This window comes from Myotis nattereri (assembly GCF_964212035.1).
Source record: "Myotis nattereri genome assembly, chromosome: 2".
Classification (NCBI taxonomy): domain Eukaryota; kingdom Metazoa; phylum Chordata; class Mammalia; order Chiroptera; family Vespertilionidae; genus Myotis; species Myotis nattereri.
The window spans coordinates 105,325,039-105,350,636 of NC_138076.1; the positions used below are offsets into that span (position 1 = coordinate 105,325,039).

The window sequence follows — 25,598 nt, forward strand, 5'->3', positions numbered from 1 at the left end:
AAGTCATTCTAAAGTCTATATTAAGCACCATTTTCACTTACTTAAATATAGAGTTAAATTCAGCAGTATATGTATGATCATTAATACCAGAAATTAAAAAATAACTGTGGGTCTCAAGTCCCCTTTTGTGAATACATAAGGGGCTCTGCGTTCCAATGATGCTAATAGGAATCACTCATGCATACCAAGGGTAGTAACTCCCCTAGGGCCACATGCAACCCATAAGTCTGAGGCACAAATTATTACTTTTGTCAGTGGACGCTATACAAGCAGATTTAAGGCTGTATTCGGCTATTAAGAGTTCAACCTCCTGTTTAGTATTCTTTTTATATAAATCACATACACGATGCAAAATTTCATAGGATGGGAGGTGAGAAGTCCCCAAACACTTTTTAAATATTCTCCATACAATTCATTATCAGCATATTTACACAAGGGGAGTGTTCATAATTAAAACCATTAAAAATGCAATCATGTTTTAAAACTCTTATCCCAATTTCCCCAGGATTACCCTCATTCTTATTTTCTGATTTTTGGACAAGTTCACATTTGTCAGCTTGTTCACTATAGTCCTTAGGCAATTCTGATGGTGTTCCAAAGGTAAATGCAAATTATATTCACTGCCAACCACTTTGGGACAGGCCTGGTTGCAAAGAGAATGGTGTTCCTGACGTTGAAGAAAAACTAGGAAACCCATCCGGCTGAGCTGGATAGCTTTCCAGAGCTGAAGCTGAATGGACCTGACAGAAAAAAGAACACGCAGTTTAGCAGAATGCCAAATTCCACCAAGTCTGCACTTGCTTCTGTCTATGCAACAGTACAGATATTTGAGGTAGAAAAGAAAGAAAAAAAGTTGGACAATATCAGTCTGCTCAGTCTCCTAAAATTTTTAAGAAATGTTCAACTTCTTCTGATGGTGGAGGCGCACAGAAATGCCATTAAAATGATTTAAAAATAGGTTTTCTAGAGAAAATGTGCTTAAATTGTGGGAGACAAGCTGAATTTAACAGTCATGTATAAATATTTTATTTGTAAAATATTAAAACTCAGATTTGCAAATATATAAGCAGGAAAAACAATTCATACAGATGAATATATTCTATCACCTTAGTTACCTTTCTGAAGGAAAACAAGTATAATTTGCATATTTTGGAAGAATCAGCTATCATATCTCTAGACATTCTGCTAAGAGTCATTTTTTGCAAATGCTGGGATATCACTATTGGTATTGTAAAATTATCACTACAGAAGTTATATGACATTTTATTTATGCCGGACATTGTCTGTTTACCTGCTGTAACAATGCTGACTGTGCAGCTGCATTACGCTGCAATTCTTGCAAGGATGACTGTGAAGGGTTCTGGGAAAATCCAGGGATACCTGGAAGGGACAAAAGGCCTGGAAAAACAGAACTGCCTGCAGCTTGAAGTCCAGATGATAAGCTAAAATGATAGAAAAACAGAAAAAAAAATAAGACATAAAAGCTATTGCTTCTATATTTGTCAAATACTATCTCAACATGTAAAAAAAATCTTAGAATTTCTCTGTTGGAAGAAAATCATAAAAGTCAGCCACTCACTAATATACATGTACTTTCTGTTATAAAGTGTATTATTCTGAATTCAATTAAGTCTATGTTTTGCATAGACATTATTTTTTGTGATTTTATAATCAGGATAAATTACCAAATACAAATCTTAAAATTATCTGAGTAGGCATTCATGTTTTATATATTTACCTTAACATGACTGAAGAGTCATAAAACATTTTCTTAAGCATTGAAGTTTCAGCCCAGAAAAACATAATTTGGCACCACCAAACAATTATATTGACTTTAATTTGAATGACTTAAAAATAAGACTATGAACTATGAGTTAGGTAAAGAATGATTTTATCCTATTTCTAAACTATCCACATACCTGGCTTGTGCAACAAGAGCAGAGTTGAAATTGGAACTAAAAGCTGAAGCGAATCCTGGGAGGACAGGAGCTGGTGATGGGGTCGTAGCAGTGACAGGTAGTGGTGTGACTGCTGCAACTGTAGAAGGTGCCTGCAGCCCCGGGAATGAAGGGAGAGCAGGGGTAACACTGGGGGTGTTAGAGACAGAAAAGCCAGGGTAGGATGGATTTGAAGATGGCAAAGGTCCTTGAGTAACTGAAAAAAGTGAGGGGACAGCAGTTGACAAGGTAAGGGGGAAAGGTGTTGCTGAGACTGGTGCTGAGACAGAAAGCCCTGAGAGAATAGCTGATGTAGAACTAGGATGAGGGATAGATATGGATGTGACAGTTGCAGATGAGGTGACTATTAATGTCCCTGGAAGAGATACTGGTGGATTAAGAGATGGATTACCTGTCAAAGGAAAATTACTGGTCAAAGAAGTAAAGGGAGGAAGAGCAGTGAATACTGGAGTGATTGGAGTGGAGGAACCATGTGGGGGAAGGGAAATAGAAGAAAGGGGATTTGAAACATTCAAGGGAGTACTCAAACTGGAAAGACCTGATAATGCAGGATTAAGGCAAGTAGATAAACTGATGGGCACTGATGTTGAAGTATATGCATGACCTAGTGTCCCTGACAAACCTAAAGTGCTATGAGAGGGATTCACAGAATGAGATGGACCTTTAAAGGCTGAGGGAGTAGGACTTGTGGGTTCAGCTTTTATTGTAGCAGAAATAGTTGTTACAGCAGGGTTAGATGTAATATGCAAGTCTGAGTTACTTGGATGGGGGCCATGCAAAAGGATAGCTGAGGAACCAGAGCTAACTGGCCCTGAAGTTAAAGCTGATTTTGTAGTAGCTAGAGGAGATTGGACAGGCAAAGTAGGGGGAGAGGAAGTTGCGTTGGCCACAGGAGATGGAAGGCCTGGGAACATGGCCAATCCTGGAGTAGAAGACTCCTGTGGGGTGGGAATAGCTGATGGGGCATAACACTTGTTAGGGGCTAAAGCAGGAGAATCAGAGTTGTGATTTGTAAGAGAAGAGAGTGAAGACAACCCACTTGTAATAGCAGTGGATAACGCAGGAGAGTTTATTAAATTGGTATCCTTTGATGTCAGAAAGCCTTTTAACGCAGACAAAAGAGGATTATTTAGACCAAGTGGACAAGCAACACTGGGAGCAGAACCACCAGCAATTACAGAAGGATTTGGGTTGGACATGCCTTGGGATGTTGGTGTTAAGGGCAAGGGGAGACCTGTAAAAACTGATGACAATGAAGCAGGATTTGGGCTGTTGGTAGAACCAACAGTAGAGGTGGCAGAAAATGGGAGGCTAACAAAAGAAGCAGAAGTAGAAGCAAATGTTTCATTGGAAGTAGGAGTGGCCCGAGGTATAGATGTGGCCTGAGGGACCGGGGTAGGAGTGGCAGAACCTGGCAGTGGAACTAGGCCAGGAAAAACTGAAGGAACAGGAAGAGACATTGTGCTGTGGACAGAAGTGACAGCTGGCAATGAAGGGGTTCTGATAATTGTTGGATTTGGCATTGATGGCTGAGGTGTATGAACAGCTGAGGAGACCTGCCCTGGGAACACTGGAAGGATAGTATTCAGCATGTTCAGCCCAGAAACTGTGGCAGCTGCTGATGCTGATGAATGATTTGCTGCCTTAACAGGGGATGCAGTAGGAACAGGAGTTGCTGCAGGTGTTGCAGGATTAGAACCGTGAGGAGAAAAGAGTTGACTTGCTGGGGCAGAAAATGCTATTGGGGGGAAAAAGGCAAAAATTTATCATCATGGTGAAATGTCAAATTTTAAATCAAAATAAAGGCATAAAACTTTTTGTAATATTTAACAAATATCAAAGTAAATCAATGACAGGGATAATAGGCTATTCCAATGTATATATTACTAGATTCCATTACCAGGATTTTCACTATGAGGCCCTGTTAGATCCAGTTGTCTCAGACTGCTTAGAACACTCATTCAACTCATAGTTGATAAAGCCTTGAGCAGTTACCAAATAAACTTTCTTTTCATATTTTCCCAATTATTCAAAATTTAAAGAATTTGTTTTAATTGTGATTAATGTCAGTGTGCTAACTTTTCCTTTAATTCTTTCAAGCCACTTATCTAAAGTAATAACACAAGTCTTAAGAGCTTTTAGGACATCACTTTCCTTGTAGGGGCTTTTAAGGCCTTCCAGGATTTATGCCAATTTCTCCAGTCTTCTTTGTCGAGACTTTGTGAGTTGAACTAAATATTTCAGATTATCAATCTATATAGATTTTTTTCCTCTAAGCATTTTCTCATACTGACTCCTCTATACTACCTTAACCTCTAGCTTTACAGGGCTTGTCCTAGGAGCTCCTTTAGGGACAGAGGCCATGTATATATCATCTTTAGAGCCTTAGCACCTAGCATAGTGCATGGCATATGTGTATTTAATGTGTTTACTGCACTGGATCCATCATGATTATCTCAACTACAGTTCCCAAACCCATTTAAGCACTTACGCCCAAGACTTCTTAAATTTCTATATTTTTAATCTGATAAAATCTATAAATAATTAACATACACAATACTGGGGATGATTTGGGTTTCTTCCCTGAATCAATTCAGTGACAATGTTTAACTCTGATGATTTATTTGGTACCAAATGGCTTAAGTAGCTAATGTCATAATGACAACTATCTGCTGCTATACTCACATCAAAGTCTGTTTTAGTTGTAAATAGACAATCTTCCTTTTGTAGTAATAGATTGATAAATTTTTGCATGATTAAGACTTAAATTTTAAAATCTACGCATAATAAAGACTATTTTGACAAGGAAGCTAATGTTAATGAAGTTACATTTATGCTAAACATGGGTGGGGAAGGGATCATAGGAAAACTGCATATACACAATACATTTCTATACTAAGTGACAGCCAAAGAGTGCCATATGATACAGTAGTTTTACAAAAGAAATATGGTAGAACTTGAAAAACATATAAGTATATAAACTTCAAACTCAAAAGGCCTTAAACCTGTAGCATTTCATATTGTAAGCAGTAATTTAGTTTCAAAAAACTAAGACTAGCTATCATTTTAAATTTAGAGTAAATAAGAAAATAGATTTGTACTTTTTTTGGGTATTTGTTTTTATAAGAACTAGAATCAAAAAAAATATATACCTATTTCTGTGTTTATAAGTAATGTACCAAAAATTATTTAGGTCAACATTGGTTGGGAAACATTTGAGAATTCACCATCTTATTTAACTACATGCCAGAGACAACATAGTTAATGACAGATTGCAATGTAAAACCAAACTGTCCCATAGTGTTCTTTATAGAGGCAAACTCTGTTTATATACTAAAGCAAAAGCTATATATTATTAATCATATTACCTGCAGTTAAAAAGCAACAAAACAAAAATAAACTCCACTTTCCTCTCATCTATTTCAGTCTTAAACATAAAACACTACCTGTCAGATCTTGTGCTAAGTACTTTATGCCCACTATTTCATTTGTCCTCACATAACCCTCTGAGATAGGTACTAATAGCCCATTTTATAGATATGCAATCTGAGGTTTGGTGTGGTTAACCAACTTGTTAAAAGATTATGCAGGAAGGTTTGGAACCCCCACCATATTGTGAGATTTACAAAATCCTTCCTGAAGGAAGCCTCTGAGGGTGGCCATGACTAGGTGTGCAGCACTGCTGCCACCACCGAAGACCTCCACGCCAGACCAAGCCACATAGAGAGCCATCAGGAGTTAGGGTCTGGGGACTGTGGCATTTGCCAGGATAGGGGCTGTCAGCTCCCTAGCCCTGGGTGCCACTGGAATCGGGAGCTGGACAGAGGCTCAACTGTGAAGCCAGCCAGGAGCACTAGGGGTGTGGGGGAAGGTGGCCGGGTGACATTGGCTGCAGAGGCTACAGAAGTGCAGCTGGGGATGCCCAAGGCTGAGACTCACCAGAGAGACTGGCAGCAGATACCCCACCATCATCCCACCTCAGAAGTTTGCCCCAATCTGTGTCTGTGGGAGAGGCCACGTGGTATAACTCTGAGACAGCAGAGGGGTCTGACTGGTACACCTAGCAGTAAATCTGAGGGACCCTTTATTCCCTGGAAGAACTTCTCGTAGAGAGCAGGATTGGGGCTGGACAGTGTGCCCTGGAGAAAGGGGGTCAGTTCTACTTTGAACACAGGGGAGGCACCCCTTTCTCCACGTCTGGAACAGCTGTTTCTGTCCCACCCTGCAGCAACCTGAGGCAAGGAGGAAGGGCTCTGGGCTGGAAATTTGCACTGGTGCAGCTGGGTCTGACAGTGTGGGGGGACTCTGACATTTGGCCTGGTCAAAGTCTGGGTGAAGACCCGGCCCAGAGGTGGCCAGATGCACAGAAAGATTGGAGTGCAAAGCAGGGCTGATTTTTATTTATTTATTTATTTTTAAATCCCCTCCTGCTTGAGGTGGAAACAAGGGGGTGCAAGTGAGCCACCTAGAGGTGAGGCATTTAAAGGAGAGGAAGTGCCAGCCATCCCTCCTATAAACTACAGGCACCACCCCCAACATAAGTCTGTTTAAACCATCCTGTCTAGGACGGGGATAACCCACAGTGCCCAGTTCTATAGGGGAAGGTGTGGGGAAGTATGAAACTTGGTTGGAAAGTTTGTAAGGAGGAATCTCTGAAAGGTCTGGGGCATCCAGGGGAGCTGACCAGAGGCAGCTACCCCTGCCTTAACTTTTCCAAATAAGTCTGAGCCCCTGGGTGTTTTACTGGAATCTTTATGTTTATTAGTCTTTAGACGTCCTTGCTTAAAGGACACTGCAGATGCATGTGTCTTCTCAAGGATATTTACCCTGCTGATAGTATCTAGAAGTTAATTTTAGTTCAAGCTTTTGTTTCAATAAAAGCGTAAAGAGGCAGGTGAACAGGGCTGTCTGGTTCCCATAGCCAAGCAGTCCCTTAGCCTTCTTGTTCACAGAAACACGTGTCAGAGTAATTATTCATCCATCACTCAGGATCTGTTGGTCAGCCCTGGCAGGAAGGATGAGCAACTAAGAACAGGGACATTCAAGGTGTGAGAACTGAGGCTGATGCAGCCACTGGGCTATAGAGGCTCTTCCCACTGCACTACTTGGGAATCCACCTTGTCATGCTTCTGTCAGGTTGCCCGGGGCCAGGCAGGGACAGCAACTGACATTGGCTTGCACCAGAGAACCACTTGAGAAGCCTGGAACCAACACATCCCAGGCCAGATTCAACAACAGAGCAAAATCCAGTGAGCTCCACAAATAGCAGATCCAAAAGTTTTCTTTTCTTCTCTTTTTTAGTTCATATCTATTATGTCTCTTTCCTTTTATTCTATTCCTCCTTTACTCTTTATCTTTAATATTTCTTATTTTATTACTTTCTATTCTTGTTTTACTTTACCTATTCTATATTTTCATTTATTATTATCCTAAAAATTATTAATATTTCCTTTATACTTTTATTTTTTATACTTATTCTATTTCTTTTCTTTTTCTTCTTTGATATCCTCTCTCTTTTTCTTTTTGTTTTTTTTTCTACTATAATACTTTTGGTCTTTGTGGCTTTGTTTTTCTCTTTTAGTCTTTAATGTTTTAGTTTTGTTTTATTTTTCATGTTGTTCTTGGTTTGGCTTGCTTTGTCTTGTTTTGTCCTATCAGCCTTGTTTTGTTCTGTGTAACAGTTGGCATAACGTGATTGGGGTTGAGCCAAACAGGCAGCAAGCATGAGGGCTGAGCTCACCTACGAAAGGGATGACAGAATTCAAGACCCAAATACAACAGGAAGGCCCACAAAACCCAAACGGGATATTCCTACTGCACCCAGGTCAGAAGGTCAAGGGGGCCACTTCACCAAAGAAGGCCACTTCACCAAGACAAGGAGACATAGCAGTCATATCAAATACACAGGGAAAAAAACAAAACCACAAAGAAACAGCAACAATGGGAAAACAAAGGAACAGGCCCCAAATGAAACAACAGGAGGAATCTCCAGAAAAAGATCTATATGAAATGGAGGCAAGCAATTTTTCAGAAACAGAGTATAACATGATGGTTTTAAGAATGCTCAACAAAGAGACAGCATGAAAAGGACATAGAACCCATGAAAAACAAACAGTTGGAAAAGAAAAATGACACAGCTGAAATAAAGAATACACTACAAGAAATCAACAGCAGGTTAGAAGAAGCAGAAATTCAAATCACTGAATAAGAAGACAAGGTAGAAAAATCACTCAAAAATAGCAACAAAAGGAAAAAGAATAATTAAAAAGCATGAGGGCAGCTAAAAGTAACTTTGGGACAACATGAAACTGGACAACATTCGCATCATAGGGGTACCAGAGGGAGAAGAAAGTGAAGTGAACAAGGGATAGAAAACCTGTTTGAAGAAATGATAGAAAACATCCCTAATCTGATAAAGGAAAAAGTCACACAAAAGCAGGTAGGACAGCAAGACTCAATCAAGATGACCCCAAAGATACAGCATATTAAAATGGCAAACGATAAAGACAGAGAATTTTAAGGGCAGCAAGAGAGAGACAGTCAGTCACCTACTAGGGAGTTCTCATTAGACTGCCAACATAGTTCTCGAAAGAAACACTGTAGGTCAGAAGGGAATGGCAAAAAGTATTCAAAATGATGAAAAGCAATGATCTGAAACTAAGACTACTCTATTCAGCAAGGCTATTATAAAAAAATTAAAATAAAATAGCCTCCCAGAGAAAAAAAGGATCACGGAGTTTATCACCACCAATCCAGCATTAGAAAAAATGTTAAAGGGACTGCTGAAAGAGGCATATAAAGAGAGAAACATAGGCCTGAAGAATAAAAATAGCAATAAATATCTATCTATCTATCCTATATAATAAAAGAGAAACGTAAATTGACCATCCCTCCGCTACACTCTCCAGCCAACCAGGAGAGTATGCAAATTAACCTAGCAAAAACAGCGGGTTAATTTGCATATTCAGGCGCCCAGCGGCCTGGGTCCTGGGAACATCCTCGGGACCCAGGCTGCTCCTAGCCTGTAGGCCCGTGCATAGGCCCTGAGCAGCTGGGGTCCCAGAACACCCCCGGCCACTCTGGGCCTACGGGCGCAGGCGCTAAGGGGATGTTCCCGCCCTGGGGCCACTTGCGCATGCGTGGGCGCCAAGTGGCAGCCTGGATCCACGCCCCCCAGCCCAGTGCCCATCACGGGTCGAACAGGCCAGGCCAGGCCTCCCCGCATTGATCCCGGGGCGAACAGAACAGGCCTCCCTGCGATTGCTGACGGAGTGAACAGGCCAGACCTTCCCCGATCGCTGACGGGGCGAACAGAACATGCCTCCCCATGAATGATCATGAGGCGAACAAAACAGGCCTCCCTGTTATCGCTGGCGAGGCGAACAGAACAGGCCTCCCCGTGATCAATTGCGGGGCGAACAGAACAGGGCACCCTGTGATTGCTCGCAGGGCGAACAGAGCAGGCCTTTCTGCGATCGCTGATGAGGTGAACAGGCCAGGCCTCCCCCGATTGCTCATGGGGCGAACAGAACAGGCCAGGCCTCCCTGTAATCACTTGCGGGACGAACAGAATAGGCCAGGCCTCCCCGCGATCGCATGCAAGGTGAACAGAACAGGCTAGGCCTCCCCGTAATTGTTTGAGGGACGAACAGAACAGGCCAGACCTCCCCGCGATCGCTCGTGGGGCGAACAGAACAGGCCATGCCTCCCTGCGATCCCAGGCGGAGAAGCCGTTCCGCTGATGAGCCTGCACCATGGACCTGTTCGGGTGGGTGGTGCGGAGTCCGGGGCCTCTAGCCTGCAGCCACGGGAAGTCTCCCTCTCCCCAGAGTTAGGAGCACCAGCCCAGGTCCACCCAGGCGAGGTCCTGACAGCCGGGGTGAGTTCCTGCAGGCTGGGGTTTGATCCCTAGGCATTAGCAGTAGGAGAACAGTGCCTTGGTTATTGCTGTGTGTCCAGGTTTTAATTGGACAAATGCCCGGTGGTTCTGGGCGCCAGCTTAGCAAAATCTTTTAGGAGGAGAATTCTGTCTGGGTTTCCTCAAATTCCCTCAGCCACTACTCACCCCTCTGTAAAGGTGCAGAATAAGTGAGGCCCCTTAAATAAAAATCAGAGGTCTACAGCAACCATGGGCCTCTCTCATCACAGTCATTTGGACTGGATGGCATTTGAGTATTTATTTAGGCACCATGACAGAGAACACACAAGCTCAAGTCATGATCCCAGCCCTTAAAGATTTCATAATCTTATTAGAGTGAGTGGATGATAAAAGCGCAGTAATGACATCAGAATGTAAGGCAACAATAGAGAGGAACAGAGGCAATTGCTAGGATGATTTTCCAACAATTAGTACAAAGAGTATGTGCTGTGAATTAAATAAAAAAAATATATGTGGAAGTAGCTGCTTCATGAGTATGGGACCCCTTCCTATTTTAAAGGAAACTGAGTTCCATGTGAACTGTGTAATGTGCTATGATATCTGAGGCACAGGACAAGGTAGGCTCTAGGAGTACTATGCTTTGATAATTGAGTCATTCTTTATTGTTCAATGTGATTTATTTCTGCACGCCTCAGTTTTGTAATAGTTAAATTACTAGGATAATACATCTTGCTATAAAATATTACTAGAAGAGCAAATGATCAGGTGACATTTATTGTTATTTTCTATACATGAACACAATCTCTGGTATGCTAAAGTGATAGGTATTATAGAAATATTCAGATAGGGAGACCTACAGGCTTGATTAAAAGTGAGGCTTACTATCACAACCCAAATTTATTGCTTAAAAAAAAAGCAGGGAGCCAACTAGAAACTGAACCAAATATAAACCCCTGAAGGGCAAATGTAAATTGGATAAGCTTTGCTATTACAAGAGCAAGAAGAAAAAAATCAGATGCAAGGATCAGAAGCACACTGCATCCACTTTAAGTTGCTGTTAAAGAAAAATACTTAATACAGATTGTAAAGAGATTTGTTCAAAGAGGATTTCCTAGAGTAGGTGGTATTTCAGTTAATTTTTTAAAATGTGAAGAGGTTAGCTAGATAAGAAAAAGTTGTAGGGGTCCCAAACTGCAGAGGGTGCAGGGGGGGCTGAGGGACCCCCCCCCCATCCACGTGCACAAATTTCGTGCACCAGGCCTCTAGTCTATCTATATAAAAGCCTAAGCGACCGTTACGATTGAACGACCAGTCACTATGGTGCGCATAGACCACAAGGGGGCAGATGCTCAATGCAGTAGCTGCCCCCTGGTAGTCAGTGAGCTCCCACAGCCAACCTCCTGTGGCCTGCCACCAGCGGTTGGCCCACCAATTGACACCAATGGGTGGGGGGGTGCTGGCCAACCTCCTGCAGCCCTGCCCCCTTGGGCGGCAAACCTCAGGTGGACTCTCCCCCCCACCAGCCAGTTTCCCATGGCTCCTTCCCCAGGCCGGCCAGCTCCCCAACCGGCCAGCCAACTTCCTGGGGTCCCTTGCCCCGGCAGACTGGCTCCCTGATAGGCCTTGATCACCAGCCAGACCAAGGGACCCCACCCATGCACGGATTTGTGTACTGGGCCTCGAACCAATAATAACATTAAATGTAAGTGTATCAAATGCTCCAATCAAAAGACATAGGATAACTGAATGGGTGAGAACATGACCCATATATATGCTATCTACAAGAGACCCACCTCAGAACAGAAGACACACACAGGATGAAAGTGAAAAATTTTTCCATTCAAATGGAAATAAAAAATAATCAGGGGCAACAATACTTATCTGACAAAATAAACTTTGAAACCAAGGCCATAACAAGAGACAAAGAAGATGATCTATAGTAATAAAAGCATAATATGCAAATTGACTGAACAGTGGAATGACCGTCTGGATGACCACACTATGACACCCACTGGTGCCAGGCCAGCAAAGGCGGGTGTGATGCGATTGGTCGGGGGTCCTGCCATCGCCCCATGATCGCCCCACAGAGGGAGGTCCAGGCCACCATCTGGCGGGGTGATCAATCAGGGGGTTCCACAATCACCCCAAAGAGGGAAGCCCAGGCCACCGACCAGTGGGCTGCGGCAGGTGGGCTGAGCCTCCTGCTGCAGGGTGCAATCTATTGCCCCAAGTGGGAGGCCCAGGCTACCCCACGGCGGTGCTGTGGTGGGTGGTCGGGGCCTCCCTCTGTGGCAGTGATCCATCGTGGAGCCACAGTCATGTGGGCAAGGACTACCTCATTGGGGCGAATGATTGTGGAGCCCCACAATCTATTGCTCTGCAGAGGGAGACCCAGGCTACATGGCTGGTGGCGCTGCAGAAGGTGGGTGGGGCCTCCCTCTGCAGGGAAATTGATTTGCGGGGCTTCCAGACTGCAAGAGGGTGTAGGCCAGGTTGAGGGAACTCCCCTTCCCCGTACCAGTGCACAATTTCATGCACCAGGCCTCCAGTTACATAATAATAAGGGATTGATCCAACAAGTAGACATAACCCTGGCAAACATATATGTACCCAATATAGGAGCATCTCAATATCTACAATAATAAAAGAGAAACATGCAAATTAACTGGCCCTTCACAACGTCCACAAGCCGCACCCACCAGCCAATCAGGAGTGATGTGCAAATTAACCCAACAAAGATGGCGGAGGCAGGAGCCGGGATACTTGCATCACAGCCATAGCTACCATGCAAGCATCCCAGCTCTGGCCGCTCCAGGCCTGTTGGAGACGCAGAAGTCAGGGGAGACAGAGAAGTCCGACTCCAGTGCCTAAGGCTGGCTTCGGCTCAGGAGATGAAGAAGCCGCCTACCCCATGATCCCAGGCCACAGCCAGCCAGAGAAGCCGCCCACACTGCATCCCAGGTGAGACAGAGAACCTGGGCCTAGTGCCTGAGGCTGGCTGTGGCCTGGGAGACAAAGAAGCCACCTGCCCCGTGATCTCAGGCCATAGCCAACTGGAGAAGCTGCCTGCCCATGTCCTCGGGGAGACTGAGAAGCCAGGCCCCAGTGCCCGGGGCTGGCTGCGGCCTAGGAGACGAAGAAGCCACCTGCCCCATGATCCCAGGCCGCAGCCAGCCAGAAAAGCTGCCCACACTGCATCCCAGGGGACACAGAGAAGCCGCCCATCTGCGGTCCAGGTGCCAGTGCCTGCGGCTGGCTGTGGCCCAGGAGATGGACAAGCCACCCATCCCAAGGTCCCAGGCTGCAGCCACCCAGAGAAGCTGCCAGCCCTGTGGTACAGGTCGCCAGCACCTGTGGCCCGGGAAATAGGTTCCCTCTTCTCCCACTGAAGTCATTACTCCAATATTCCCCTTCTGAATTTTTCTCCTCTGCCGCAACCCAACTCCACTTTTCATCTGAAGGATACAGATCAGAGAGAGCAGTGCTAAAGCTTACATTTTTAAGCTGGAAAGGTTGGTACTTAAACATATAAATGGAAAACTAGAGTCCTTAAGGTAACAAAGGCTACAAAGGGAGGGGATAGGGACAGGGCATGACATATTATATCCAGCAATCCATATGGGGACTGAAAACTTTGCAATGATGACAATTAGTGAAGATATGAATCAACTAAAATAGTTGACAGGGACAATTCTTCCATCTTTGAAAATATCAACATCAAGTCTGTTTAAATAGATTTTCATCTGCATAATATAACACATTCTGACAAGACCAATGTGGTCAGTGTTGTGCCAATAAATGTTTAACAACTGGCTCTCAATCAAAGAAAAAAAACACTCAGATTTATACTATCAGCCAATTTCTGTGGTATAAATTCTCCATCCTTGGCTGATTTCAGCTGCTAATGCGATGCCACTAAATGCAGAGCTGAGGTGAAATGTGCAGTAATACACTATTATATTCTACTAGAAAGACCCAAAAGATATAAATAATGTCAAGAGTCAGAACAGTAAAGTGTAGTAAATAATTGAGGCGTGATGAATTTAGAGTATGTATTACCTTTGCTTTTAATGTAATTTATTCACTTTTAAGATTATATAATTTACTTTTTAATAATGACCATGTTTAACAACCAGCTTGCAAAATTCCTGAAAATTTGTGAGCCAGTAAGAGCAGGCTCCAGCACAATACTGAGTGGAGTGTAATGGTTAAATGGCATGGCTCATGGATTTGAAATGAGACTCAGCCACTTTCAGGTTTTACTGGCCAAGTTACCTCATCTCTCTATCCCTCGGGGTTCTCATCTGTGTAATTATAGTACCCACTGTATAGAGTTGTTGCAAAGATAAAATGAAATCTGTGTATGACACAGCACAGTACCTGAAACAATAATTCACTCAATTTGTTATAAACTGTTACTACCTCAATACGTTGTTGACAAAATTACTCATGCTGAAAGAATGAAATTTTATTGATGAGAAAAATGCCTTATTTTGTGATCTACATGGAGACAGTCAGTTTTACTTCCTAGGCAGTAGATGGTAATCTACTACTAGAAACTGCAAGGGGAAAAATGACCTCAATCAACATGATTGAGGCAATGTATTATTAGCTGGATCATAAAGCAGAGAGGATGCCATACATTCTGGGATACATCTACAGTAAGAGGCTTCACCTCAGGTATTAATTCTGATCAACTAAGCATCAGACTTAAGATGAATGGTGAGAAGGATTCTGAGGTTGCTTCTAGACTTAGCAGGAATAGAACTTTAATACATAAGCAACAGTTATTATGCTTAATGATGGCAAGAAAAAACAGAGCATGATCTATTCTAATAAAAGGGTAATATGCTAATTAGACTGCATGTGTTCCGGATGACCATCCGCATGTCCTTCCTGACAAAGCCGGGCCTGGGCAAAGCCGCCTGCCAGCAGTCCCGGGCACCAGCACCTGCAGCTGGCTGTGGCCCGGAAGACGGAGAAGCCGCCCACGCCGCAGTCCCGGGCACCAGCACATGCGGCTGGCTGTAGAGAGAGAAGCCGTCCGCCCTGTGATCCCAGGCGCCAGCACCTGTGGCTGCAGCCCGGGCGAATCCACCTGCCCACCATCCCCTGCGGCTGCTGCCGGCCTGGGCAAAGCTGGCCCGAGTCCCGAGTGTCTATGGCTGACCAGATGGAGGGTGCCTGTGGCCGGCTGGAGGAGGGAATTGTGGGTCCTGGGTTTGTGGCCAAGGCAGAGGTGGTTAGGGGCAATCAAGTCAACAGGGGAGCAGTTAGGGAAGATCAGGCTGGCAGGCAGAAGCAGTTAGGGGCAATCAGGCAGGCAGGCGAGCAGGTAGGAGCCAGCGGTTCTGGATTGTGAGAGGGATGTCCGACTGCCAGTTATCTCCTGAGGGGTCCCAGATTGGAGAGGGTGCAGGCTGGACTGAGGGACATCCCCCCCCTCCCCCCGTGCATGAATTTCGTCCACCGGGCCACTAGTATAATAATAAAAAGACTGAGAATAGTGAAAGTAATCTTGAGAAAGAAGTTCAAGGTATCATGCTACTTAATATCAAACCATACTACAAAAAGGTATATTAATCAAAACAGCATGGTATTGGTATAAAAATTAAAACCTAGCTCAATGAATCAGAATAAGGAGCTCAGAAATAAACCTACATATATGTGGTCAATTAATCTATAACAAAAGGGGCAAGAATATACAATGGGGAAAAGACACTCTCTTCACTAAATAGTTTTGGAAAACACATAGATGCAAAAAAAAAAATACCTTGATCACTTTCTTACACCATATACGAAAATAAACTCAAAATTAATTAAAGACTTAAATGTAACACCCCAAACCATATAACTTCTAGAAGAAAAACAACATAGGCAGTAAATTCTTTGACAATGCTATTAGAAATATTTTGGGATATTATCTGCTCAGGTAAGAGAAAGAAAAGACAAAAAAATTAGACTACATTAAACTAAAACAGTTTTATAAAGGAAATCAATAAAATGAGAAGACAACCTACTGAATGGGAGAATATATTCACCAATGATACATTCAATAAGTGGTTAATATCCAAAATATATAAGAAACTTATACAACTTTGCACTAAAACAAACAATCTGGTTAAGGAATGGACAGAAGACACAATATAATATACAGATGGTGTATTATATAATTGTACACCTGAAACCTACATAATTTTATTAAGGAACTAGAGGCCTGGTGCTCGAATTCATGCATGGGTGAGGTCCAGGTGACCCGCCCCAACTGGAGATCAGGACAGGGTGCCTGGGGGGAAAGGATATAGGAGGTTAGCCGGCCAATACTGCCCCCAATCGGGGGTGGGGAGACTGATCGGGGGTGGGGCCAGCCGGGGGTAGAGCTCTTGGGCGAAGGGCTAGGCGGCCCCACCCCCTGCTCAAACTCCTGGTTGAACTCCTGGTTGAGGGTACAATTTGTATATTAGGCTTTATTATATAGGATATCACCCTGAAGAGATATTTCTCCAAGAAGCACATATTGATAGCTAGCAGACATATTAAGATGCTCAAAGTAACTAAACATCAGAGAAAGACAAATTAAAACTACAATGAGATATTACCTCCTGTGAAAATGTCTATCATCAATAAATCAAGAAACAAGTGTTGGCAAGGATGTGGAGAAAAGGGAACTCTCATGTACTGTTGGTGGGATTGCAAATTGGTGCAGGCACTATATATAACAGTATGGAGATTCCTCAAAAAATGCAAAATAGACCGATCTACCATAAGCCAGCAATACCACCTCTGGGTATTTATCTGAAGAAATCCAAAACACTAACTCAAAGTGATATAAGTATCCCTACATTCACAGCAGTGTTATCTTCAATAGTCAAGATATGGAAGGAACCTAAGTGTCCATGGACAGAAAAATGGATAAAGAAGAGTTAGTATATATATACAATGGAATATTACTCAGCCATAAAAAATAATAAAATTTTACCATTTGTTACAAAATAGATGGACTTAGAGGGTATTATGTTAAGTGAAATAAATCAGGTGGAGAAAGACAAATATCATATGATTTTATTTATGTCGAATCTAAAAACAAACCAAATGGACAATCAAAACAGAAACAAACTCATAGATACCAGAAACAACCTTAGGGTTGAGGGGCTTGGTGAAAAAGTGAAGAGATTAAAAATTATAAATTGGCAGTTACAAAATGGTCATGGGAATGTAAAGTACAGCATAGGGAATATAGTCAATATTGTAATAACTATCCTATCTAATAAAAGAGAAACATGGTAATTGGCGTACGACCGCTACCCTTCCCATTGGCTAATCAGCGAGATAATGCAAATTAACTGCCAGCCAAGATGGTGGCCGGCAGCCAGGCAGCTTGAAACTAACATGAGGCTTGCTTGCTACAGTGACAGAGGACTCGAACGTTCCCCGCCTGCCTTGCTGGCCTCTGAGGTTGCAGTTTAAGAAACATTGTAACAAATATAGAAGCTAAACAAAACCCCAGAAACCAGCTTTCAGCAAGCCGAGATCTCAGAGCTGGAGTTATACATTGTTTCGATTATAGAACCAAAACAAACCAGATACCTGTTTTCAGCAGCAAAGAGAGTCCTCAGAGCTGGAGCCAGAGCTAAAGCTGGCCCAGAATAAAAAAAGAAAAGAAAAAAAGGAGCAGTTGGGAGCTTCAGTCACCCGCGAGCCTGAAAACAGCCCTCAGCCCCTCACCCAGACTGTCCAGGAACCCCAGGGGGGTCCCCCACCCTGAAGGGTGTGTGACCAGCTGCAAACAGCCATTATCCCCTCATCCAGGCTGGCCAGGCACCCCAGTGGGGACCCCCACCCTGATCCAGGACACCCTTCAGGGCAAAACAGCCAGCCCCCACCCATGCACCAGGCCTCTATTCTATATAGTAAAAGGGTAATATGCCTCCCAGCACCGGGATCAGCGGAGCCAAGAGGCCTCCAGGCACCAGGATCAGCGTGACTGAGGGCAGCTCCCAAACCCCCTGATCGCCCTGAGGCTTTGTGTGTGACGGGGGCAAAGCCACAACCTCCCTATCGGCCCTGCTCTGTTCCTGACATGGGAAGGCGCCCCAACCCCCTGATCGGCCCTGCTCTGTGCCTGATGGGGGGAGCTCCCCAACCCCAGATCGCCCTGCGGCTCTGTGTGTGACAGGGTGCAGCGCCCCGACCCCCCCACCCCACGGACCCTGATCTGTGTGTGATGGGGTAGAGCCATAACCTCCCCATCGGCCCTGCCCTGAGTGTGACAGTGGCGGCGCCCCAACCGCCTGATCGGCCCTGCTCTGTGGGTGATGGAGGGCAGCGCCCCAACCCCCTGATCCGCCCTGCTCTGTGTGTGACAGGGGGCGGTGCCCCAATCCCCCAATCGGCCCTACCCTGAGTGTGACTGAGGGTGGCATCGCAACCTCCCAATCTGCCCTGCTCTGTGCATGACAGGGGGCGGCGCCCAACTCCCCAATCGGCCCTACTCTGAGCCCAACCAGGGGCTGCACCTAGGGATTGGGCCTGCCCTCTGCCACCCGGGAGCAGGCGTAAGCCAGCAGGTCGTTATCTCCCAAGGGGTCCCAGACTGCGAGAGGGCACAGGCCGGGCTAAGGGACCCCCCCCCCCGAGTGCACAAATTTTTGTGCACCGGGCCTCTAGTATCTAATAAAAGAGAAACATGCAAATTGACCGTACCTCCACTCCACTCACAAGCCACACCCACCAGCCAATCAGGAGCGAGTATGCAAATAAACCCAACCAAGATGGCGGTGGCCACGGAGTTGGAGTGGACAGGAGGCTTGGGTTGCCCCTGGCGATGGAGGAAGCCAAGCTTCCTGCCTGCCCTGGACGAATGTGGGCTCTGCTCAAGGCTATAAAGTTTCAATTATGGAAGATAAATAAATACCAGATACTTGCTTCCAGCGGGCGTGGCCTCTGCTCAAGGAGGGGCTGGGAGCCTCGGTTGTCAGGGGCAACCCAGGCTTTGAGCTGGACCAAGACTACAAAGTTTCAAGTTAAATTAATCCTAGATACCTGCTTCTAGCCCGGTGGTGTGGCCAGCCTGAAAACGGCCATCAGCCTCTCACCCAGTCTTGCCAGGCACCCCAGCGGGGACCCCCACACTGAAGGGGGTGTGGCCATCCTGCCAACAGCCATCAGCCCCTCACCCAGGCTGGCCACACCCTCAAGGGGTGAGGGTCCCCGCTGGGGTGCTTGGCCAGCCTGAAAACAGCCCTCAGCCCCTCACCCTAGCTGGCCACACCCCCAAGTGGGGAACCTCATCCCATGGGGGCGTGGCCGGCCTGAAAACCACCACAGGCCCCTCACCCAGGCCGCCCCATGCCCCACAGGAACCCCCACCCTGATCCGGGACACCTTTCAGGGCAAATCAGCCGGCCCCCACCTGTGCATCAGGTCTCTATCTATACTAATAAAAGGGTAATATGCTAATTAGACTGGGAGACCTTCCAGGAGTTCTTTGGGGTGTTCTTCTGGACAAAGCCATGGTGGCGGGGCCAAGGTAGAGGCAGTTAGAGGCTAAGAGGGGAGGGCAGTTGTGGGTGATCAGGGTGGTGGGGGATAGGGCCTTTGGGGGTAAGCAGACCAGCAGTGGGGCCAGTTGGGGGCAAGCAGGCCATTAGTGGGTGTCAGTTGGAGGTGATCAGGACAGTAGGGGGGGCAGTTTGGAGTGAGCAGGCCTACAGGGGGCAGTTTGGGGAAAGCAGGCCAGTGGAGAGGGAAAGTGGGAGTGAGCAGGTCAGCAGCGGGGGGCAGTTGGCGGTGATCAGGCTGGCGGGAGGGGCATTTGAGGACAAGCAGGCCGGCGGCAGGGGGCAATTGGGGGCAAGCAGGCCAGCAAGCAGAGAGGTTAGGGGCAATCAGGCAGGCAGGTGAGCAGTTAGGAGGCAACAGTCCTGGATTGCGAGAGGGATGTCCAACTGCCAGTTTAGGCCTGATCCCTATAAACTGGCAGCAGGACATCCTTCGAAGGGCTCCCAGATTAGAGAGTGTGCAGGCCGGGCTGAGGACACCCCCTCCCCTGAGCACGAATTTCGTGCACTGAGCCACTAGTCCTATCTAATAATAGACAAACATGGTAATTAACCGTACCTCCGACACGCTTCCCATTGGCTAATCAGGGCGATATGCAAATTAACTGCCAACCAAGATGGCAGCCGGCAGCCAGGCAGCTGAAGCGAACAGGAGGCATGCTTGCTCCAGTGAAGGAGGAAGCCAAGGTTGCCTGCCTGCTGCTGCCGGCCTCTGAGTTTGCACTCTAAGAAACAATGTTGCAATTATAGAAGGTAAATAAACCCCATGCTTTCAGCCAGCTGGCTGAGCTGGAGTTGCAACAGTGTTTCAATTATAGAACCCAAACAAACCCAGATCAGAAGCCGAGGTCTCAGAGCTGGAGCCGAGCCTCAGAGCTAAAGCTGGCTCTCAGCTCCAGTGACAGCCATAGAAGGTAAATAAATCCCAGAACAAAGAAAAAAAAAGAAAGAAAAAAAGGAGAGGTTAGGAGCTTCAGTCACCAGCCAGCCTGAAAACCGCCCTCAGCACCTTACCCAGACTGGCCAGGCACCCCAGTGGGGACCCCCACCCTGAAGGGGTGTGACCAGCTGCAAACAGCCATCATCCCCTCATCTAGGCTGGCCAGATACCCAAGCGGGACCCCCGCCCAGATCCAGGACACCCTTCAGGGCAAACCAGCCGGCCCCCACCCGTGCACCAGGCCTCTATCCTGTACAGTAAAAGGGTAATATGCCTCCCGGCACTGGGATCAGCAGAGCCGCGAGGACTCACGCCCCAGGATCAGCGAAACAGCAAGGCCTCCCAGCACCGGGATCAGCGGAGCAGCGAGGCCTCACTGCCCCTGTGTCAAGTGGAGCCGCGAGGCCTCCCAGCACCGGGATCAGTGGAGCTGCAAGGCTTCACTGCCCCCGTGTAAAACGGAGCCACAAGGCCTCCTAGCACCGGGATCAGCGGAGCAGCCAGGCCTCCTAGCACCAGGATCAGCTGAGCAGTGAGGCCTCACTGCCCTGCTGTCAAGCGGAGCCGTGAGGCCTCCCAGCACTGGGATCAGTGGAGCCTTGAGGCCTCCTGGCCCCCGAAACAGCGTGACAGGGGACAGCGCCCAAACCCCCTGATCGCCCTGCGGCTCTGTGTGTGACAGGGGGTGGGGCCACAACCTCCTTATCCACCCTGCTCTGCTCGTGACAGGGGAAGGCGCCCCAACCTCCTGATTGGCCCTGTTCTGTGCCTGAGGGGGGGCGGCTCCCCAACCCCCTGATTGGCCCTGCTCTGTGTGTGACAGGGGGCGGCGCCCCAATCCCCCATGGGCCCTGCTCTGTGTGTGACGGGGTGGAGCTACAACCTCCCCATCGGCCCTGCCCTGAGTGTGACGGGGGGAGTGCCCCAAACCCCTGATCGGCCCTGCTCTGTGGGTGACAGCGGGCGGCGCCCCAACCCCCTGATCCGCTCTGCTCTGTGTGTGACAGGGGGCGGTGCCCCAACTCCCCTATGGGCCCTACTCTGTGCGTGACAGGGGGGAGCTCCCCAACCCCCTGATCGGCCCTGCTCTGTGTCTGACAGGGGTGGCGCCACAACCTCCCCATCGACCCTGCCTTGAGTGTGACAGGGGGCGGCGCCCCACCCCCCAATCGGCCCTACCCTGATCATGACTGGGGGTGGCATTGCAACCTCCCGATCCGCCCTGCTGTGTGCATGTCAGGGGGCGGCGCCCCAACTCCCCAGTCGGCCCTGCTCCGAGCCCAACCAGGGGCTGCACCTAGGGATTGGGCCTGCCCTCTGACACCCGGGAGCGGGCCTAAGCCAGCAGGTCGTTATCTCCTGAGGTGTCCCAGACTGTGAGAGGGCACAAGTGGGGCTGAGGGAACCCCGCCCCCCCCCCCCAGTGCAGAAATTTTTGTGCACCGGGCCTCTAGTATATTATAGTTATATATAACCATGATATGTATATGTGTATGTGTGTGTGTGTGTGTGTGTGTGTGTGTGTGTGTGTGTATATAATACTAGTGGCCCGGTGCACGAAATTCCTGCACTGGGAGGGCGGGGGGAACCTCAGTACAACCCGTGCCCTCTCACAGTCTGGGATCCCTCGCTCCTCACTAACCCCTGCCACTGCACTCACCAGCCGTGAACCCGGCTTCTGATTGAGTGGCACTCCCACTTTGGGAGTGCATTGACTACCAGGGGGCTGCTCCTGCATTGAGCATCTGCCCCCTGGTGGTCAATGCGCGTCATAGTGTCCGGATCTTCCGCCGTTTGGTCAATTTCCATATTAGGGTTTTATTATATAGATTAGATTATAGTGCTAGGTGGGTATTAAACTTATTGGGAGGTTCTCTAGAAATTTATATAAATGTCTAAGCACTCTTCTGTATACTTGGAAGTTAATATTAAATGTCAACTGTAATTAAGAAAGTAAAAAAAAAACTTTTTTAAATTAAAAGTATTAAAGTAGTATCTGATGTTTTTCTCAAAACGGTTTTTATCACATTTATATGTTTATATTCAGAAAGGAATGAGGTTTCTACTATAATGTACTGTAAAGCATATGTAGATATAATCCACCTAGCAGTTAGATTACATTGAAAACGTTGCAAATATAATACAAAGGCATATGGTTAATTTTAAATTCAGTTAGTATGTGCATTTCATGTCATATATATAAAATGTACCACATTAAGTCTCTTTTATCAAGTACTGATCAGTTAAGTTCTTTAACCAGGAACTTTCCCTAAAGCATAAAGATTCCAAATACACTCAATTCAAATTGTTATCTGTGAATAACAACTGAGCAGACAATCAAGACAGAAATCAGTTATATCTGAATCAAATTTGGTACTTACTTTGATTTTGTGTGGGTTTTGACTGATTGGGAAGGTCTTCATTTTCTATATAAAGATTAATAAGAAGTTAATTTCAAGTTTTAGTCAAATTATTTAACACCATAATAATAATCAACGACTGGAGCCAAATAAAGAAAAACCCAGGATATGTATGTATACTATGTTAGGAAAAATCACTTATGCCAAGAGGGGTGGGAGGAGGACATAAGTAAGAATCGTAGTAGTAACTATATATAGAATGATAGGACCATGAGTAATTGATCCTATACCACCTGCCACATTTCTCCTTCACTTGTAAGGTTTTGAATAAATATTGTCATATTATAGATATACTAGAGGCCCGGTGCACGGATTCGTGCACCAGTGGGGTCCCTAGGCCTGGCTTGCGGGATCAGGCTGAAACCAGCTCTTCGACATCCCCCGAGGGGTCCCAGATTGTGAGAGGATGCAAGCCAGGCCGAGGGACCCCACCGGTGCACGATCGGGGCCGGGGAGGGACACGGGAGGTTGGCCAGCCAGGGAAGGACTGCGGGAGGGCTCCAGAGCATGTCTGGCCCATCTTGCTCAGTCCTGATCAGCCAGACCTCAGCAGCAAGCTAACCTACCGGTTGGAGCGTCTGCCCCTGGTGGTCAATGCATGTCATAGCAAGCAGTTGAGCAGCCTTAGCTTATCATAAGCATATTATGCCTTGATTGGTTGAACGGCCGACCGGCCGACAGGACACTTAGCATATTAGGCTGTTATTATGTAGGATTTAAGAACACTTTTTGGAAAGATGATTGCCTACATATACCATCCAAATAAAGTGTAGCCTGTATATGGAATGCAGAGAGGAACCACTGTCACTGGCTAAGCTAACAGACAGTCACTTCTGGGCACCACTCCCTACAACAGTGAAATGACTCAGAAGTGGGAGGCAGATGCTGCGTGCAGAATCCACTGCCATCTGAGGAGCCAATTTTGCAAGCCATGTGGATCATCCAAGCAAACAGAAAGAAAGTGGCCCTGCCCACTTGCACTCAGTTATGAAAAAGGCTCTATGCTAGGAGCTGTCAAGGAAAACTACAGTACTTTGGACTGAGTTGAAGCCCATGAGACTGATAACCTAAACCACACTCCTTTGCATCCACCATGGGAAACGTCCTAACCAAACCATTGGTCAAAGATACAACGGAAAAAAAAATTACCTCTCATTGCTAGACAATAACTGTCCAAGAAACCAATAATTCGATATGCGTAAGGTCCAAAGGGAACACACAAGCCCTGACATGGTTAGCCAAAAAAGAACATATCTTGTTTAAGGAACTTAATACAAACAAAAACTAGGATAGATGGTGTCTACCAATTGGAGATGCAATAAAAGAATGAAAAAGAACTTTAAAAACCTATAATACAAATTAAGAATACATATAAACTATAAGATATAAGCAGAGAAGGTAAATACTTTTAGATATAAAAATGTGACTCCAAATTACTAACTACAAAGAATGGTGAAGATTAGAAATAATATTACCAACAGCTAAATACTTACATAAAAATAAGAAAAAAAATCTCATTGAAAATGGCAATACTACAAAAAACAGGTATCATACATGGATAAGTGACTTAGAAGACAAATACAGTACAAAATAAGCGTATCAGAGAAAAAAGAACAGGTGAAAAACCAATAACTAAAGGGACAATTAAAACAAAGTTTCCTAAACATTAAAGACTTGGAGTTCTCCTATCCAAAGGGATTACAGAGTTATAGGAAGAATTATAAGATACACATCTAGACCTCTTGGTGAAATATCTGAACTCCAAGATTAAAGGCATTTCTGAACTCTAAAAATAAGGAAACTTTTATTTGTAAGATTTCAGAAAGAAACTAAGGTTCTGATAAAGAAAAGAGAATGAACTGGAATTGGTTTCTCACCTATAGCACTATATGTGCCCTTTTTGAGGAAAGCACTTGAGACATTTTCTATTAAAAGAAAATTGGAGTGAACATATCAGGAAAGGAAATCAAAGAACAGAAGAAACAGTAAGAAGTCATAAATTCAGAGGCACAGAAGTAAAAATGCATAGAATTCCAACAAAAGATAAATGGATAAAAAAGATGGAATATGAAGTCAAATAGTGGAATATAGGACAGCTTTTTTTTGTAGTTTTTGTATACTGACAACCATGAAGAATATGAAGGTGATCACTACCAATGAAAGATAAAATTTTAAAGATAAAAAACTGTTAACTACACATGTATTAGTAAAACCCTAACCCTAATATGCAAATAGACCGAACGGCAGAACAACAGAACAGCTGAACAATCGGTTGCTATGACGTGCGCTGATCACCATGGGGTATGCGCGGAACATGGCGGGTGTCAGCAGCAGGAGTCAGAGTGCAGAACATGGAGGGCATCAGCCATGGTGGGATGGTGGAACAGGTGACCGGGGGCGCCAGACCAAGGCTGGGTGCCAGTCGCTGTCATTGGGGCAAGCCTCTGGTGGTTACTGAAAATTCTTTGCTTCCATGCACCGTGGTTGCGCCGGGAGCTTGCACCTCTTGCCAGCACCGGCAACGGCACCGGCCCCGGCCCCACTCGCACTCACAGCCGGCGCCAGAGCCAACGCTCACACCCGTTTCCCATGCCTGGCGCCAGCCCCAATCGCTTGGCGCCGTCAGCGGGTGCAAGCGGTGGCTGCCGGCCCTGATCGCCCCTCAGTGCTTCTTCCCCTCCCCCTGCTCCTGCTCCTCAGGGGCAATCGGGGCTGGCAGCAGCCTCTTGCACCCTCTGCCAGCAAATGCCCCGCTCGCACCCACAGCCGGCTCCAGAGCCGCCGCTTGCATAGGCTGCCAGCGCCCGGCACCAGTCCTGATCACTCGGCACCATCAGCAGG

The 25,598-nt window shown here is 46.1% G+C and overlaps 1 protein-coding gene across 1 annotated transcript in view; it reads right to left on the reverse strand.

Moving 5' to 3' along the window:
- Nucleotides 1-328: 328 nt before the first annotated feature.
- PROSER1 (proline and serine rich 1) overlaps nucleotides 329-25,598 on the reverse strand; it is a 71,994-nt gene continuing 46,724 nt past the window's right edge. The window contains exons 10-13 of the mRNA XM_081083506.1: nucleotides 22,719-22,763; nucleotides 1,920-3,696; nucleotides 1,292-1,442; nucleotides 329-740 (exon numbers count right to left, since the gene is read on the reverse strand). Of these exons, the coding sequence (XP_080939632.1) occupies nucleotides 618-740; nucleotides 1,292-1,442; nucleotides 1,920-3,696; nucleotides 22,719-22,763 (2,096 nt within the window). The 3' untranslated portion in view covers nucleotides 329-617. The remainder of the gene's footprint in view (nucleotides 741-1,291; nucleotides 1,443-1,919; nucleotides 3,697-22,718; nucleotides 22,764-25,598) is intronic.